The 17525-nt window shown below is 40.4% G+C and overlaps 1 protein-coding gene across 6 annotated transcripts in view; it reads left to right on the top strand.

Moving 5' to 3' along the window:
* The first annotated feature begins 660 nt into the window (after positions 1 to 660).
* Positions 661 to 17525, top strand: part of RAP1GDS1 (Rap1 GTPase-GDP dissociation stimulator 1) — a 134327-nt gene continuing 117462 nt past the window's right edge. For all 6 annotated transcript variants that reach the window (XM_069485487.1, XM_069485484.1, XM_069485488.1 and 3 more), the window contains exon 1: positions 661 to 846. In XM_069485487.1, the coding sequence (XP_069341588.1) occupies positions 843 to 846 (4 nt within the window). In that variant the 5' untranslated portion in view covers positions 661 to 842. The remainder of the gene's footprint in view (positions 847 to 17525) is intronic.

Below are 17525 nucleotides of genomic sequence, written 5' to 3'. Positions count from 1 at the left end.
GTCCCTAAAGCCGGCCACGGCTAGCACAGCCTTAACCGTCCCCGTGATGTGCCCACCGTGAGCGCCCTCCCGGCAGCCACCCCGCCCCGCGCCCAGCGCCCAGCCGGCGTCCTCAGGTAGCCCCTGCGGCGCTGGACTGGCGGCCCACTCGTCCTCCCCGGCTTCGGTTCTGGGAGTCCGCTTTGCGTCCCAGCTCCCCTCCCGGCTCTGAGGCGGCCCAGCGTCTTCTCCGGCAAACTCCCGCCTGTGCAGCCGGGGCGTCCTGTAACGAACGCAGGCCAGTGTTCCGGGTGTGAGTCGGCGGGGACGGGGTGGGACGGCGAGCCTGGGGTCAGTCCCACGGTAGCAGGCTGGACTCGGCATCCCCATCCCTAACCCTCTCCGGGCCCACCCCCCACCCCTCAGACGGCCGCCATCAAGCTCATCCGCGGCAGCTGCAGCCCGTCCGCAAACACACGCCCACCCGCACGCTCCGCTCCACACGCCGAGCACAAAAGCGCACTGAGCATGCGCGGCGGGGAGGGCTGGGCGCTCCGTGCGGCGCGTCGGGGCTGGCGCTCCTCAGGCCGGCTCGGCGCCTCCGCCGCCCGCCCGCCCGCTCGGAGCCGCGCCCGCCGCAGGCTGCGCCCGCCCCGCCGCCCCGCCCCGCCCCGCCCCGCCGCTCGTCCCCGCCGCGGCCGCGCCGCCTGCAGCAGCACGGGCTGCTCCTCCCCGGCGGCCGCCCCCCGTGGGTCCCTCCCTGGCTGCGGGAGAGACGGAGGTAGAGGGAGGACATAGAGCCGCGCCGCCCGCACCGGAGACCTTCGCCTCGCCCTGCCGGCTCCGCACCCCCTGGGAGGAACATGGGTAAGTCATCCTTCCTCCCCGTCATCGCCTGACATTTTTCTCTTTCTCGGCGTGCTGCAGGGTGGGAGGCATTTCTCGCGCAAAGTTGCCGGATTTCTCCCGTCCACGGGTGTGAGACGGCGGCTCTTCCTCCGGGGAGAGGCGGCGCGCGCGGAAGGCGCGCCAGGTGCCGGGCGGCGAGGGTCCGGGGCGCGGGGTGGGGTCGGGCCGCGGGGCCAGACCGCCGCCGGCCGCCGGCTCCGCGCCGCTCGCCTCCCCTCCCCTCCTCCATCCTTCCTGCCGGTGCCCGGCGCCGCCGAGCCGCCCCACGGGCTCGCATCCTCCGCTCCGGCCGCGGTTCTTCCGAGGCCGCCGCTTCCTTCCCCCCGCGTCTGCCCAGCTCGGGTCCGACCGCGAGAAAGACCGCTTGGTCTAACTTCTTCCCTGTCAGTGCGACCTTTCCTCCTCCTGGGGACTCCTCCCCCCGGGGCGGGCAAGTGCAAGCAAGTAGTTTGTGAGGGCGATTCTACAACCTGCACGGAAATTATTTTCCACGGGGGAGAGCGGACAGCCTCATAGGTTGAAAGGATGACTTGTCAGAGGCCACGAGGAACGCGAGGCAGGGCAGAGCTGCTAGCTGTTGAATTGGTGTTGGGTGACAGCAAGGTGCAACGTTCCTGGACTCAACCCATTTTCCCGGTGGCTTCGTCTGTCTCCTGTAGCAGGAAACTGCGCCTTGTAACGTGTTGGGACCGAACTTACATGCCAGTTATTCTTTCCCAGCTTCCCCTGCCTCGGTCTGCATAATCTGATTTTAGTTCCTTTGTATTTATAGTTAATCTGAAGAGCTTGGTTTGGATAAGAGATTTAAAAGCAAATATGTTTTATAAAACTATATATAATTTAAGCCAATTTTTTTTCTATCCTGTATTGCTTAACTGTTAACATTTGGTAATCACAAAAACGTCAGATGAATGCTGTTAGTGTAATTAAAAGCCGAAAGTTTCTTTTAATAGTACCAACTTGGAATACACTGCTTCTACATGCTCCCCAGTTTGCTTCCACTGCTGTCTATCATAATTTCCTCTTTTTTAAAATTTGCTCCATTGGCATCTGTCAACTTGGACTTCCCCACCCCTTCTGTGCAAGTTAGTATTTTAAGCTTGAGTTGAGTGTGGTCCTTCCCTCTGTCAATACAGTGCTCAACACGTCTAGAGTTAGGTCATGGCAACTCAGAATCTTCAAGGAAGTATCTAAATCCAGAAATGGTGTTGATGGAGCTTCCTGGAAAAGCAAATGATTTTTTCATTGTCTCCAAGCTCTGATTCAGACCCTTGGCCGTATATTGTGACGAGGCCAGTGTTGGAGGAGGAGGAGGTGGTATGCATGAAAAATGATCTAGGGTCCTGAATGTGATTTTCAGTTGTTTCAGCCTTTTAATATGAATACTATTGATATGCTGGACGAATTTCTGTAAAAATAGGGTGGCCCATTTATGTGTGACTACTCTTTCTCTAGAAGTAGAATTTTAAATAAATATTAGATTGTTAGATATACTGTGTCTTTCCTTTGAACATACACACATTTTCTTAATTATAGGCTACAAGTGTGGCCTGTAAAAATACATTTCCCCACGTTTCAGGTGCGCTTAACCCATTTAACTAGAATTTTAGCTTACGTGTTAAATCAGTACTTTTTCAGGGGAAGAAATCCAATTGTTATAATACTAGTGAATAAAAATACATAAAATAAATGCAATTATCTACTTAAAATAATCTTAAATCCTTCATGCTATCGCTTGATTAAAAAGGGGGGTCTACACTGGGAAGAATGTAAGAAAAACAATAAAAAAATAAAAAATGGGGGCAATAGAAACTCATCTGTCATTTTGAAACCTTTTCTGATACTCTTTGGTTAGATTATTCTCTCCTCATAGCACTGTTTGTACCTTGACAGAAGCTTTTTAGCACTTACATAATCTACCTTGTAATGGAGTTGTTTGTGTGTTGTACATTTCATCATGAGTTCTAGAGGTTTAAAATTATGTTTGATTAATTTTTATGTCCCTTCACATAGTAGGCATTCATTAAATCTTTAGTGAATTAATTGAACTTAAAACCACCTATTTATTATTTGCAACTTGAGCCTGAAAACATGGGCTCTGAACAAACCTTCGGGTTGGTAGATATTATGGAGGTGTGGCATATGCAGGAACAAATAAGTATAATTGTACGATGCCATAGTAACTGTGGCCTCTCTTCTCTGAAAAAAAAGTTGGGTTGTCTCAGAAGTATGGGTTTTCAGTCAACCTGAAGCAAACCATTTCCTTCTAAATGGCTCTTTTCAATAGTAAGGTGGTTTCGTGTATGATCAGCAGGTACATATAATAATGTAAAATTGAAACCTTGGAAAGCAGTTTTATATCTGAGCCAAGGAAGTTATTGTAATAATTGATATACACACAGGAAGGTAGATGGTATACTGGTTAATTGTAGGGGAAAGAAAGCACTTTTTAATCTGTCTTCTCAAGAAATAAGGTGATTTTTTAAAAACATTCTCACGGCAGTGATTTTCTTCAAAGAAAGTAAAATTTCTCTATAACCTTTGACCCATAGCTATTATTTTATGTGTATATTTTATTGTAAATTTAACATATTTAATATTTATTGAATGTCAACAATGTCAATGTACTGTGGGAGGACAAAGATGAATAAGACATTCATGTTTCAGTTTCTTAATGGGAATAGCGTAACATTCACAAGTAACTATAATAGAAATAAATGTGTAAGTGATGTAAAAGAGTTTTACATATATTACAGATTCAGGGTATGAAGAGATGGTTTTAGAGAAATGGTATTATTTGAACCAAAGTTTGGTTAAACTGAAAGGTAGAAATGAGGCTGTTAACCAGAATTGGGTTGGGGGGGGAGGGGAGAAATGACATAAATGAAGATACATAGGGAACATTTGAGGAGTATCCAGGGTATGATTAAATGCCACATTTGGCTAGAGCACAAGGTAAGGAAATAGTTGGTTACGGACATGAAAACATAATACAGTGGTAATGGTTAATGACCAGGTAATGGAGGACCTTAAATGCCAAACTGAAGAAGAGTTTGGACTTGATTTACCTATTGAGGGACCACTAAACATTTTTATGCATTTAAGCTATGGATCACATCTATGGGAAAATGAATCTGTTATTTGAGTGCAGGATGGATTAGATGAGAAACTGGAGAACACTTAAGAAGGTGGTGGTTTCAGTTTGGGTGAAAATATTTAATGGCCTGAACTAGATCGTGGCAATGGGAATAGAATATTGCAAATAGAGAACAGGTTTTACTTGGCAACTGATTGAATGTGGAACTGAGAAAGGGGTCACAGGTTTTAGCCTGGGTGACAATGAGAACGTGGAGATCTGTTACTATGTATTCAATCCGTTGGAAGAGGAAACAAACACTAAATTTTTGGACCAGTTGAGTTGGACTTTTTGGTGTGTCATTTAGTGTCTGCTCCTTGATGACAGGGGCTTTGTCATATTAGGATTTGGGTACATATCTAACACTAGTGTCTGGCACATAGCAGCTGTACAATAAAAATTTGTTGACTGAAACTAGGTAAAAAAATAGTTAAACAGTTATTTTAACTCTCAAGAGAGTTAGGATTTGAACTAACTGGAAGTTATCCACAAATATCTTGAGATGATATTTGAAGTTAGATCAGAGGAGGAGAGTCAACAAAGAAAAAGAAAATTTGTCCAAGGTAAGAATCGTGAGGAATGCTCCCATAATTAGGGAAAAGAAGTGGCATGATTTGATGCTGAAAAAGACAGAAATAGGTAGGAGCAGAAGACTAGAAATGATACATGGTTGGTTTCAGTAATGAGTGAACGGTTAATGATGTCTGTTGCTTCAGAACAGTCAGGGTGATTAGCACTGAGAAAAGGCTCTAAGTTCATGTGGTTTCGTCAGGATATTGCCCAGGTTATTTTCCAAAAATGCGACTTTAAAAGGTATAGGAGATATAGAGGTCAGCTGTAAAAGCTAAGTGACTAATCAGTAAGTGGAACAGTTCACGAGGTATACTCATGCTATGTTTCTTGCCCTGTTTAAAGATCTGTAAGAAAGCATAGATTTTTAAAAATAGTTTTTAAATGTTGCATTTTACATGGAATGACACATGTTGTTTTCTTGCCTGAGAATAATGTGTAATTTCACCATAGTGTCTTACATTTCTTTTACATTACTTTTTTTTGTATTTGTGACTTAGTATAGTAAAATTTTTATTTTTGTAATATCTGTCATGCAGAGTGAGTTTAGAATGATTTTATAATTTTGCACAGCATTCTGCATAAAGAATACTTTTTACTGATGAATGGTTTTATCATTTAAAATTTACTGTTAAACTTTGGGACTTCTCTAGTGTATATGTATGCTTCTAACTATACTCTTAATTCCTGGAGTTGTATTTTTCTCTGTAGATATGCATCAGATTTATATTTGTTGTATCTCTAAGTAGACTTAGAGAATGTTTTTCATGGATAAATAAAAAATACTACTACTTGCTCTTTGCAAGTCAAGGTAGGGTGATAAAATATTTTTGATAACTGGTAATTACTAAATTTATAATTTTAAAAGCACATAGGTGATAGATTGACAAGTTCAATAATATTTCTTATGTTGGCATTGTACCTGGTTTTGTTTATGCCTATTTTTTTAATATGGGAAAACGGGTAAATTTACCTTGTTAGAGTCATATTCTGAAGTCTCAAGTACTAACTACATTTGGAAAGCCATAGATAACAGCCTTAATTCATTTTGAGAACCAAAGAGTTTTTGCTTTCATAGTGGAATCTTGGAATTTTTAGGGAACTTTGAGGAAAGGTATGGTTGCTTTCTCCAGAGATTCCTAATCATTTGAGTTTGAACTTGGGTAATTCTGGAATTATTGGTTACACCAGCAACAGCCATCAGAATTACCTAAATTTGTAATACCCAGTCATGAAGATCAGGAGGAATGGAGAAAAAAGATCCATTCCCCTGGGAACCCCATGTAATTTTAAATAGCCAAATGCTAGGATAACTGATAAGGAAAAAAATTTAATTTAAAATACAGGTTGGGTGTCTCTAATCCCCAGTCTGAAATGCTCCAAAATCTGAAACTTTGAGCTCAGACATGATGCTCAAAGGAAATGCTGATTGCAGCATTTTAGATTTTGGGTTTTCAGATTAGGGATACTGAACCAGTAAGTATAATGCATATATTACAAAATCTGAAAATATCCAAAATCTGAGACACTTCTAGTTCCAAGCATTTCAGATAAGCGATACTCAGCCTGTACTTTCCTAGGTGTTTAACTTGGCAAATAGCTCTTTCTTATAGGGAGAAGAGCAATAATAAATGAAGATACCAGATTAGGTTATTGTCTTGGTCCATTTTGTACTGCTATAAGAGAATACCTGAGACTGGATAATTTATAAAGAGCAGAAATTTACAGTGTGGAGTCATGAACTCCAAGATCAAACCTTCGGTCTCTAGTTCCAAGATGGTACCTAGTTTCTGCATCCTCCAAAGAGAAGAGACCTTGTGTGCTCACATGACAAAAGAGGGAGAGAGAGAGAGAGAACCCATTACCTGAAGCCCTTTCAGTAGCATCGTTAATCCATTCATCAGGGCAGAGCCCTCATGATCGGAACACCTCCCATTAGGCCCCACCTCCCAGCACTGTTGCATTGGGGATTAGTTTCAACATGAGTTTTGCAGGGGACAAAAGCATTCAAGCCATGGCAGTTATAAAGTGTATTTTGGTTCTAAAATTTATGATTCTTCGAAACTAAAGTTTGAAATATACTCAGTATGGTTGACATCTTATATTCATCTCTGTATAACTTGCTTTTCTTTAGTGTTCAAATAGTAATATCTACTTGAGGTAGCAACTTCAAGGTTTGAACCAATTTCTTAGCTTTGTCTAAACGGTCTAAAAAACCATTTCCCGTGCTGGCTAAGATATGGGTGCTGGATTCAAATTGCAGAGTAGTATAATTCTCTCCATGTTTCTATTTATTCAACTTTTGTTACTAGAAGCATTTCAGGAGTCAAAACCGAGGACTAGAATAGTGATAAATGGAAGTGGTGAAATAGATTTGCTGGCCATGATTGGCTGTACCGTCAACCCGTGAACAACACGAGTTTGAACTGTGTAGGTCCACTTACATGTGTATTTCTTTTCAGTAAAGTTACACTGAGTGTGCCTACCTCTCCTACCTCCCCTTCTACCACCTCTGCCACCCCAGACGTCAAGACCAACCCCTCTTCTTCCTCTTCCTCATCCTATCCAATGTGAAGACTACTAAGACGAAGACCTTTATGATGATCCATTTCCACTTAATGAATAGTAAATACATTTTCTCTTCCTTATGGTTTTCTTAATGATATTTTCTTTTCTCTAGCTTTATTGTAAGAATACAGTAAATGCATATTAATATATAAAATATGTGTTAATCGACTGTTATTAGTAAGACTTCTGGTCTTCTGGTAGGCTATTAGTTAAGTTTTGGGAAGTCACAGTTATACGTGGATTCCAACTATACAAGGGGTCAGTGTCCCTAACCCCTGCATTGTTCAATTGTTCAAGGAGCAACTGTCCTTGTAAATTCCAAAGTCCTTCTGACTCTTTGTTCATAAAATGATTTTTTTCCCAAAATGATTTTTAGCCGTTGGTACCTAAATGTATATATCTGGGTTATGTCTTTGTATTTAGCAAGTTATTAGACATCTCTGCATGCATAGTTAATTCAAAATGATTGATTTCATAATTGAACTGATTTTATAATTTTTAATAATCATAACCAGGAGGTGCTGGTAAATGTTTAACCAAAAGTCCTTCTTCAGAATAGCCCTGATTTGTGGTGGTTGTAAGGAGTATTTCTTGTGGTGTAAATACTCTCACCATGACCAGTGTCATGCTACTAAAATGGTGTCACCAAATGCAGAGTTGGGAAGAGACAATATGCAACACATCATTATATAGCATATCACACTTAATAACCTCATGAGCACAGATAATGGTAAAATGTAGTAATTAACTAGTGATGGTTTTGAATATCAATACCTCTGTTTTAATATGACTCATTTAATTTTAAATTTATGTAATTTAATTTAAATAACAGCTGTTTTAATAACTGCCTCATAAAATTCCTGAAAATTTAGTCATCATATCTCATGGGCCAGGATGGGGGTCTCCAGTACAACATTGAGTTAATAATTACCATTTACTATGAATTATTGATGTCAGCTATCATGCTACACTTTACATAGTTTTTAAAATTTAATTTTAATCTTTCCAGCAATTCTATGAAGTTAGTGACACTGTACCCATTTTACTAGTTCAAACAATTAAATAATTTGTCCAAGGGGACAACTGATACTCTAAAATCCTGATTTAGAGTAGTGGTTCTCAAGCTCCAGCTTGCATAAGAATCACCTGGAGAGCTTGTTTAAAAAAAATTACTGGGCCCGCCTTCAGAAATTCTGATTCAATAGGTGTGGGGTAGGCTGAGGATTTGCATTGTCAAGATATTCCCAGGTGATGCTGAACTGGGAATACCATGATCACCAAGCAGAGATTGACAGGCTTTTTCCACGATGGGCCAGATGTAAGTATTTTAGGCTCTGCAGGCCAAAAGGCAAAATGAAGCGTATTACATAAAAAAGAGAAAATACATAAGATGAGAGAAAACAAATATCCACAAATTTTTTTTTACTGAATTCAAAATATGATAGAATTAACTGAACACAAATTGTTGTAGTACAAAATGAAAAGATTGAAGTTCTTTTTGGGAGATAAAATTTCACTCAATTGGGATTCAAAGTTATCGTATCGGAATTGATTGCAGATGTTCATTTGTTAATGCAGATCTGTAATGCCATTTTGTGAATTTCATCTTTGAAGCATTTTTTTTTTCTCAGATAGGTATTGCATGTGATCTTAATGAGCATATTCATTGCACAGAAGGCATTTATAGAATTCTTTTAGATTCTTGGCCAGGCACCATGGCTCATGCCTGTAATCCCAACACTTTAGGAGACCGAGGCAGAAGAATCACTTGAGCCAGGAGTTCGAGACCACCCTGGGCAACATGGCAAGAACCCCGTCTGGGGGGGGGGCGGTGGGGGGGGTGGGGGTGGGAAGAAAAGATCCTTCTGTTGATAGTTGCCATTTGGCATTCTATTACATTGTAGATTAACCATTTCCAGTTGAAGGTTAGGTGGGAGCTCCTCAATTACATAGTTAAATGGATTTTGAAACATAGAAATTTCCTTTGCACTTGCAGTGAGGTCTGAAAAGCACTGCTGGAACTGTAGTTTGAGAATTAAAAATATATCTTTTGCAAATTTGTGTATGCATGGAGATCTTATTTTAACAACAGGAAGTGTATAAAGCAGATTGATTGTTACTTATGATTGGAGCAGTGTTGTCAAAATGACTTCACAGTAGTATAAGTTTCTCATAAGTGCTGTTTTGTCTTTAGGTCAGATTTATTAGGAAGCATTATCAAATTGGAGTAAAATCTAATTTCCAAAGCCATAATAGTGGTTGAAGGAATTTCTTTTTGTTCAGAAAATTTCACTTGTGCCCTTGAGCTTAAAAAAAAAAAAAAAAAAATCACAGTGAAACTTTACAGTTGTTAAGCTGTTACACTTCTGTGTAGTAAGGCAAGTCAGGATAGCTTTTATTTCTGATCAAGATGTACAGAACTGATGATGGTTAAATTTGTGAGAACAAATGAAGTTCACTGTTTACACTACTGATTCAATGACACATGATAGATTAAAACATTTTTCTCATAAGAAACCTATTGATGAGTAATAGAATGAAGAACTGTAGGCTATAAACAGCTTAGGCTTTCAGCTTTGTAAATTGTTCAACTAACCCTTTTTCTGTTACTCAGATATTTTTTGCCACCATTAGTTGTAATACGTCTTAGCAGATTCCACTTCAGGTTATACTGAATTAATGTATTCTCAAATGTGAAACTATTTTTGTCTATTATTCTATGCAGATTCTTTAGAGGCTGACTCTTAAGTGATTTCAAGCATGGAATAGCTTGAGAAAACAGTTAAGCAGTGTCACTAATATTTGTTAAATCATCACGAGACAAGGAAAACCCCTCAAAATCTTTTGCCTTGTTTTTTAGTTGAATGTTGATATTGCTACCAGGATCCTTACCTCTAGTAGTTATTTCACTGAAAGGCTATACTTAAATAAGTGTATTTTCTCTGGAAATATTTATCTCTTTACTGTAGTCAGATACAATTTAATTAACTCACCATGGGTAAACAGATCTCCTTGCCTGGAAATGAGCTATTCAGAAACTTACTTTGTTTGCAGCTTCTTTGTGTGTATGTGTGTGTTACAGAGAGAGGGGGAGAGAGAGAGAGAGAGAGAGAGAGAGAGAAAGTCTGCTGTGATGAGATACTTTGTTTTATATTTCCTGATTACTCTGCTTTCCTATGGGTTGGGAATGTGATGAATGCTTAGTCTGGTAATATTAGTGTATATTGTATTTTTCTCACATAGCTAGAAAAAAACCAATAGCAGTGTTATTGCATGCTACAATGGTTTGCTATATAACGCAATAATAAAATAATTAACCTACAACTGTAAATGTCTTAAAAGCATGACATTTGAAGTATACTTGTTTTGACGTGATGGTTAAAATGTGCTATGACAACACGCATGATATTTGAAATACTAGCAAGTCATAATTGTGTCACTGCAACATATACTGCATCAAGCGGCAACGCAGAGTGATGTTTTTGTCAGAATCCCTCAACTCTGCCATTGTAGTGTGAACACAGCTATATAAACAGTACACAAAGGAATGAGTTGTGTTCCAATAAAACTTCATTTACAGATGCTGGAATTTGAATTTAATATAATTTGCACATCATGAAATACGTTGTTTTGATTTTATCCAACCATTTATAAATGTAATAAGCCATTGTTTCCTTTGAGCTGTACAAAAACGGGCTGTAGGCTGTAGTTTGCCAACTCTGGCTTTAGAGTGGTGCTACACTACTTTACCTTTCCCCGACACTTTTTCTGCCTGTGAATTCCCTGTTCAAGTGAATGGTGTCACCATCCATCCAGGCAACCATTCCTAAAATCTGGAGTAATTCTGCTTTGAACATCCATTAGATTCCCTAAGTTTTAACAATTTTACTTCCTTGAATTAGTCGTCTTCTCTTTACTGTAAAACATTAACTTCAGGCCTTTATCATCTCTTCTTGAGACCACTACTCTTTTAGCAGATGTTCTTTCTCCTGGCATCCCTCCTTTTAACCAGTTTTTGCATGCTGCTAGAGTTCTTTCTTGGTGTGTTCAAGCTGCTATAACAGGATACCATAGACTATGCTTTATAAACAACAGAAATTTATTTCTTACAGTCCTGGAGGCTGAGAAGTCCAAGATCAAGTGCTGGCAGTTCTGGTGTCTGGTGAGGACCTGCTTCCTGGTCTATAAGCTATTTTCTCCCTATAACTCATATGGTGGAAGGATTGAGAAAGCTCTCTGAGATCTCTTTTGTAAGGGCCCTAATCACATTCATGAGGGTTCCACTCTCATGACCAAATCACCTCTCAAAAGACCCCACTTCCTAAAACCATCACACTGGGGATTAGGATTTCAACATAGGAAGTTTGAGGGAACACAAGCATTTAGTTTATAACAAGTACTCTTTCCAAAATACAAATCTGATTGTTTTACTCCTTGGGTTCTTTTCCAATGGCTTTCTAATACCTATAGCAGGGTTCCCAAATGCAAATGAAACTGATTAAAGAGAGTTTAATGGTAATCTTTTGACACAGATGCACTTTTTTGGATATTAAATATGAAGGAATGTTTTTTGTTTCTATAAAGATAGTTTCTCTTATTTTTCTTGAAGTATTTCTTTTTCTCTTTTATTTTCTCACTTTTGTTAAAGACAAAGCTTAGAAATACATTACTGTATTAAAACAGCAGTGAAAGCTTCATGAACAGCAACTAACACTAGTCATCGTTGTAGGAATACAGCAGGGAATGATGAGACTCTGGCAAACTAGATTGTGTGCTCAGTTTCAGAGGGGGGATTCCCTGCTCAAGTCCCGCCGGTTTTGCCATGTAGTAATGTGAGCCCAAGGAAGCCAGATTTTTAGATTTTTGAAAAGAAGTCAGAAATCGTATTGTAATCTAAATCTTAAGATTGCTGGTTTTTGGACTTGGATGATATTATGAGATCCAGGGCCTCAAATAATGGCATATTGGCTCCTACAATGGTAGGTCTACTTTTAGTTCTTTGAGGAATCTCCATAGAGGTTGCATTAATTTGCAGTCCCACAAACAATGTGTAAACATTCCTTTCTCTCTGCATTCACACCAGCGTCTGTTGTTTTTTGACTTTTTTATAATAACCATTCTGACAGGGGCAAGGTAATATCTCATTGTGGTTTTAATTTGCATTTCCCTGTTGATTAGTGATGTTGAGCATTTCTTCATATGTTGGCCATTTTTCTGTCTTCCTTTGAAAAACTTCTGTTCATGTCTTTTTTATGGGGTTGTTTGGGTTTTTTGTTTGTTTGTTTGTTTTTGCCGATTTGTTTGAGTTTGTTATAGATTCTGGATGTAGCCCTTTATTGGTTGTGTAGAATGTGAATATTTTCTCCCATTCTATGAGTTGTCTGTTTGCTCTGTTGATTATTTCCTTAGCTATGCAGAAGACGTTTAATCAAGTCCCATTTATTTATTTTTGTTGTTACTCTAATTGCCTTTGGGGTCTTAGTCATAAATTCTTTGCCTAGGCCAATGTTTAAAAGAGTTTTTCCTACATTTTCTTCTGGAATTCTTATGGTTATCCATCTAGAATTAATTTTTGTAAGTGGTGAGAGATAGGGGTCCGGTTTCTTTCTTCTGCATGTGGCTATTCAGTTTTCCCAGCACCATTTATCAAATAGGGCTTCTTTCCCCCAGTGTATGCTGTTGTCTGCTTTGTCAAAGATCAGTTGGTTGTAGGTAGATGGTTTTATATCTGAGTTCTCTGTTCTGTTCCATTGGTCTATGTGTCTATTTTTATACCAGTATCATGCTGTTTTGGTTACTATTGCCTTGTAATACAGTTTGAAGTCTTGGTAATGTGGTGCCTCCAGATTTGTTCTTTTTGCTTAAGATTGCTTTGGCTATTTGGACTCTTTTTTTGGTCCCAAATGAAGCATAGAATTATTTTTTCTAGATCTGTGAAATATGAAGTTGGTATTTTGATGGGGATTGCATTGAATCTGTAAATCACTGTGGGCAGTATGGACATTTTAACAATGTTGATTCTACTGATCCATGAGCATGATATATTTTCCCTTGCTTGTGTAATCTGTGATTTCTTTCCTCAGTGTTTCATAGTTCTCTTTGTAGAGATCTTTCACTTCCTCGGTTAAGTATATTCCTAAGTATTTTATTTTCTTTGTAGCTATTGCAAATGGTGTTGAATTGCTGATTTGACTCTCAGGTTTTCTGTTATTGGTATATAGAAATGCTACTGATTTGTGTACATTGATTTAGTAACCTGAGACTTAGCTGAATTTATCAATCAATTCCAGGAGTCTCTTGGTGGAGTCTTTGGGATTTTCTAGATACAAGAGCAGTATTATCAGTGAAAAGCAGTAGTTTGACCTTCTCTTTTCCAATTTGGATACCCTTAATTTCTTTCTCTTGCCTGATTGCTCTGCCTAGGACTTTCAGTACGATGTTGAATAGAAGTGGTGACAGTGGGCACCTTTGTCTTGTTCCAGTGCTGAGGGTGAATGCTTTCAACTTTTCTCCATTCAGTATGTTGGCTGTGGGTTTGTCATATATGGCTTTTACAATCTTGAGATATGTTCCTTCTATGCCTAGTTTTTTGATGGGTTTTGTCATGAAAGGGTGCTAGATTCTGTCAAATGCTTTCTCTGCATCTATTGAGAAGATCATGTGATCTTTGTTTTTGCTTCTGTTTATGTGGTGACTCACATTTATTGATTTACATATGTTTGATCCATCTTTTCATCTCTGGGCTTCATCCATCATGCATTTTCAGGTGTTTGTCCATTTCCTCTCTGTTTCCTAGTTTATGGGTGTAGAGATTTTCATAGTATTCATGGATGATATTTTGTATTTCTGTGCTATCAGTTGTAATATCTCTTTTTTCATTCTGATTGAACTTATTTGGGTCCTTTCTCTTCTGTTCCTGATTAATCTAGCAAGAGGTTTGTCGATTTTGTTTATCTTTTCAAAGAATCAATGTTTTGTTTCTTTGATCCTTTGTATATTTTTGTTTGTTTTCCATTTCATTTAGTTCTGCTCTGACCTCTGTTTCTTCTGCTGGCTTTGGGTGTGATTTGCTCTTCTTTCTTAGTTCCTTGAGATATGACATTAGTGATCTTAATGGCTTTTTGATGTAGGTATTTAAGACTATGAATTTTCCCCTTTGGACTGGTTTTGCTGAATCCCATAGACTTTGATAGCTTATGTCCCCTTTGTCATTCAGTTAAAGGAATCTTTTAATTTCCATCTTAATTTCATTGTTGATCCAATAATCGTTCAGTAGCAGGTTGTTTAATTTCCATGACTTTGTGTTGTTTTGAGTTTTTTTCTTAGAATTGATTTCTAGTTTTATTACACTGTGTTCTGACTAGATACGCAGTATGATTTTGATTTTTTTTTGAATTTGTTGAAACATGTTTTGTGGCTGAAGATATGATCAATCTAGGAGAAAGTCCCATGTGCTGATGAAAAGAATGTATATTCAATAGTTTTTGGGTAGAATGTTCTGTAAAAGTCTGTTCCATTTGGTCTGCGGTCCCGTTCAAGTCCAGTGTTTATTTATTTTCTGCTTCAATGATCTGTCCATCTCTGTCAGTGGGGTATTGAAGTCCCTGGCTATTATGATGCTACTATTTATCTCTTTGCTTAGATCTAGTAGAATTTGCTTTGTAAATCTGGGAGCTCCTGTGTTGGGTGCATATATATTTAGGATTGTTATATCTTCTTGATCAATTGCTCCCATTACCATTATATACTGTCTATCTTTGTCTTTCTTTACCATTGTTGATTTAAAGTCAATTTTATCTGATATGAGAATGGCTACACCTGCTCTTTTTTGGCTGCCATTTGCATGGAATATTTTTTTCCATCCCTTCACCTTAAGTTTGTGTGCATCCTTGTGGGTTATATGTGTTTCCTGGAGACATCAGTTACTTGGATTGTATTTTTTCATCCATTTAGCAAGCCTGTGTCTCTTGAATGGGGCATTGAGACTTTTGAGTTACAGAATAGATATGTGGGATGCTCTTCTGTTCATCATTTTGGGTAGTAACTTATTGCTTTGGTTTTCCTCTTGTGCTGCTGTTTTATACGAGCTGTGAGCTTTGGCTTTTGGGGGATTTTACATAGGTGGGTATCTATTATGCTGATCCATGAATAATGCAGTTCTGAGTATTCTCTGCAGGGCAGGTCTGGTTGTCAGAAATTTCCTCAGTGGTTGCTTGTCTGGGAAAGTCTTTATTTCTCCTTCCTTTATGGAACTTAATTTTGCAGGATACAGAATTCTGGGCTAGCATTTGTTCTGTTTAAGAAGACTGAAGATGGGGTCCCAATCCCTTCTGGCTTGTAAAGTCTCCACTGAGAAGTCTGCAGGTAGCCTGATGGGTTTTCCATTGTAAGTGAGTTGTTGCTTTTGTTTTACTGCTTGTAGAATTTTCTCCTTCATTTTGACTTTGGCCAGCTTGATTACTGTGTGTCTCGGAGATGTCTTATTTGCTATGAATCTTCCCGGTGTTCAATGGCCATCTTGTATCTGGACGTCTGAATCTCTGGTGATACCAGGGAAGTTTTTCTCAATAATTCCCTGACATAGATTTTTCCATGCTTCTTGTTCTTTCTTCTTCTCCCTTAGGGATACTGATAATTTGCATATTAGTTCACTTTGCATAGTCCCATGTTTCCCTAAGTGATTGCTCAGTCTTTTGTATTCTCTTTTCTGCCTCTTTTAATGACTGGCTTAGCTCAAGAGCCTTGTTTTCAAGCTTTGAGATTCTTTCTTCTCCTTGGTTTAGTCTGTTTTTGAAGTTTTCTGCTGTGTTTTGAAATTCCCTACGTGACTCTTTCATTTAAGTTCTGCTCTATCTTATGTTGTCCAGCTCTTCAGCAACTTTTTCTTTTTTTAATTGATTTCCTAAAATATTTTTTGGCTTCTCTTTGTTGGTTTTCAACTTTCTCTTCAATTCCATTCATTTCATTTTCCATCCATATTCTGAATTCCATTTCTGTCCTTTTGACAGTTTCTTTTTGTTTAGAGCCCACTTCTGTAGCTCCATTGTGATCCCTTGGGGGCGTGGAACTGTTTTGATTTTATGTTGCCAGCATTCTTTTGCTGATTTCTTCTCATCTGAATCCTCTTCTCTCAGATCAGGGCTAATAGGTTTGCAGGGCACCTATTCTCCTTTGCTGGGAACTCTCTTGCTTAGTTAGAAGAAGGGGAGGTCCCCAGATGGTGCTTTTTTATCCCACTCTGGAGTGTTGATCTGGCAGAGAAGGAGCAAGGAGCAGTGAGAGCCTGTAGTGCACCTGTTCTGTTTTGTCCCATTTCTCTGTGATTGCTACTATTCAAGCAAGTGCTGGGTGATCTTCGTTTGTGGTGGTGGGTTGTTCCCTAGATTGTTGTTGGAAGTTTGAGTTGGGGGCTGGTTGAGACCCTCTCCACAGGGCCTGGCATTTTGGGGATTGCTCTGTTGGAGGTCTTCCTGCAGAGATGACAGTGTCAGCTGGATGAGGCTATCAAGGCAGTGGTCATGGGCATCTATCTATCTGGGCTGTGGTCATTGCTCAAACCAGCTCCAGGTTTAATGGCAGCTCAAGGCTGGGGGTACCCGGGAAAGCATTGCACCTGGGGGGGGTTCCGCTTGCCCAGAGGCAGTGTTGGAGACTCAGGGGTGGGTCTTCGGGTCCAGGCGCAAGCTGGAATCTCAGGGGCGATGTCGCGGGCCAGTGGGAGCTCTGGAGCTATAAGGGCAGGGCTTCAGGCCCAGGCACAGTGAGACCCTCAGAGCCGGAACTGGGAACCACAGAAGCAGAGCCGTGCTGGTGGGGAGCTCCTCCACTGGCTTGGGGACTGTGGATGCCAAATCGCACGGGCCATGTTCGGTTCCAGGCTTGGGCCGTTGGACAGCCAGGGTTCTCTTCCCACCTAGGTCCCATTGAGGCATCGGTCCAAGGCTTCCCAGTTGGTGCCTGTGCCACCAGGGGCACCTCCTCTGCTCAGTTCCCACCCTGGGGGGAGGGGCACTCGACCCCCAGTTATAGGGCATGGCATGGGGGAGTGTCTACTCCGCCTTCTCCCTCCCTGGCCTGGTGGGGATGATTTGAAGGCTATTGCTGCAAAGCCGTGTCCTGCACAGACCTGGTGCTGTGCACCTGAGAGTTCAGGATGGCGTCAGCTGCAGAAACCCAGGATTGGAAGCCACCAGATCTCTTGCTGCGCCTGCTGTCCAGTATAATGTATCTGCACAGACTCCAAGCGGCTTCTGGAATGGTCCAGAGGTCTGCAGTGGCAGAGGGAGCCCCCTGACAACTCGGCTGCAGTGTCTGTGGGGTAAGGATGGCACCCCAGGGCTCCATCCTCTTGACCTTCCCCATG

Source organism: Eulemur rufifrons, chromosome 13 (genome assembly GCF_041146395.1).
Source record: "Eulemur rufifrons isolate Redbay chromosome 13, OSU_ERuf_1, whole genome shotgun sequence".
In the NCBI taxonomy this organism is placed as follows: domain Eukaryota; kingdom Metazoa; phylum Chordata; class Mammalia; order Primates; family Lemuridae; genus Eulemur; species Eulemur rufifrons.
The sequence above is the reverse complement of the archived record's forward strand: the minus strand, read 5'-3'. Positions and strand labels throughout refer to the sequence as shown.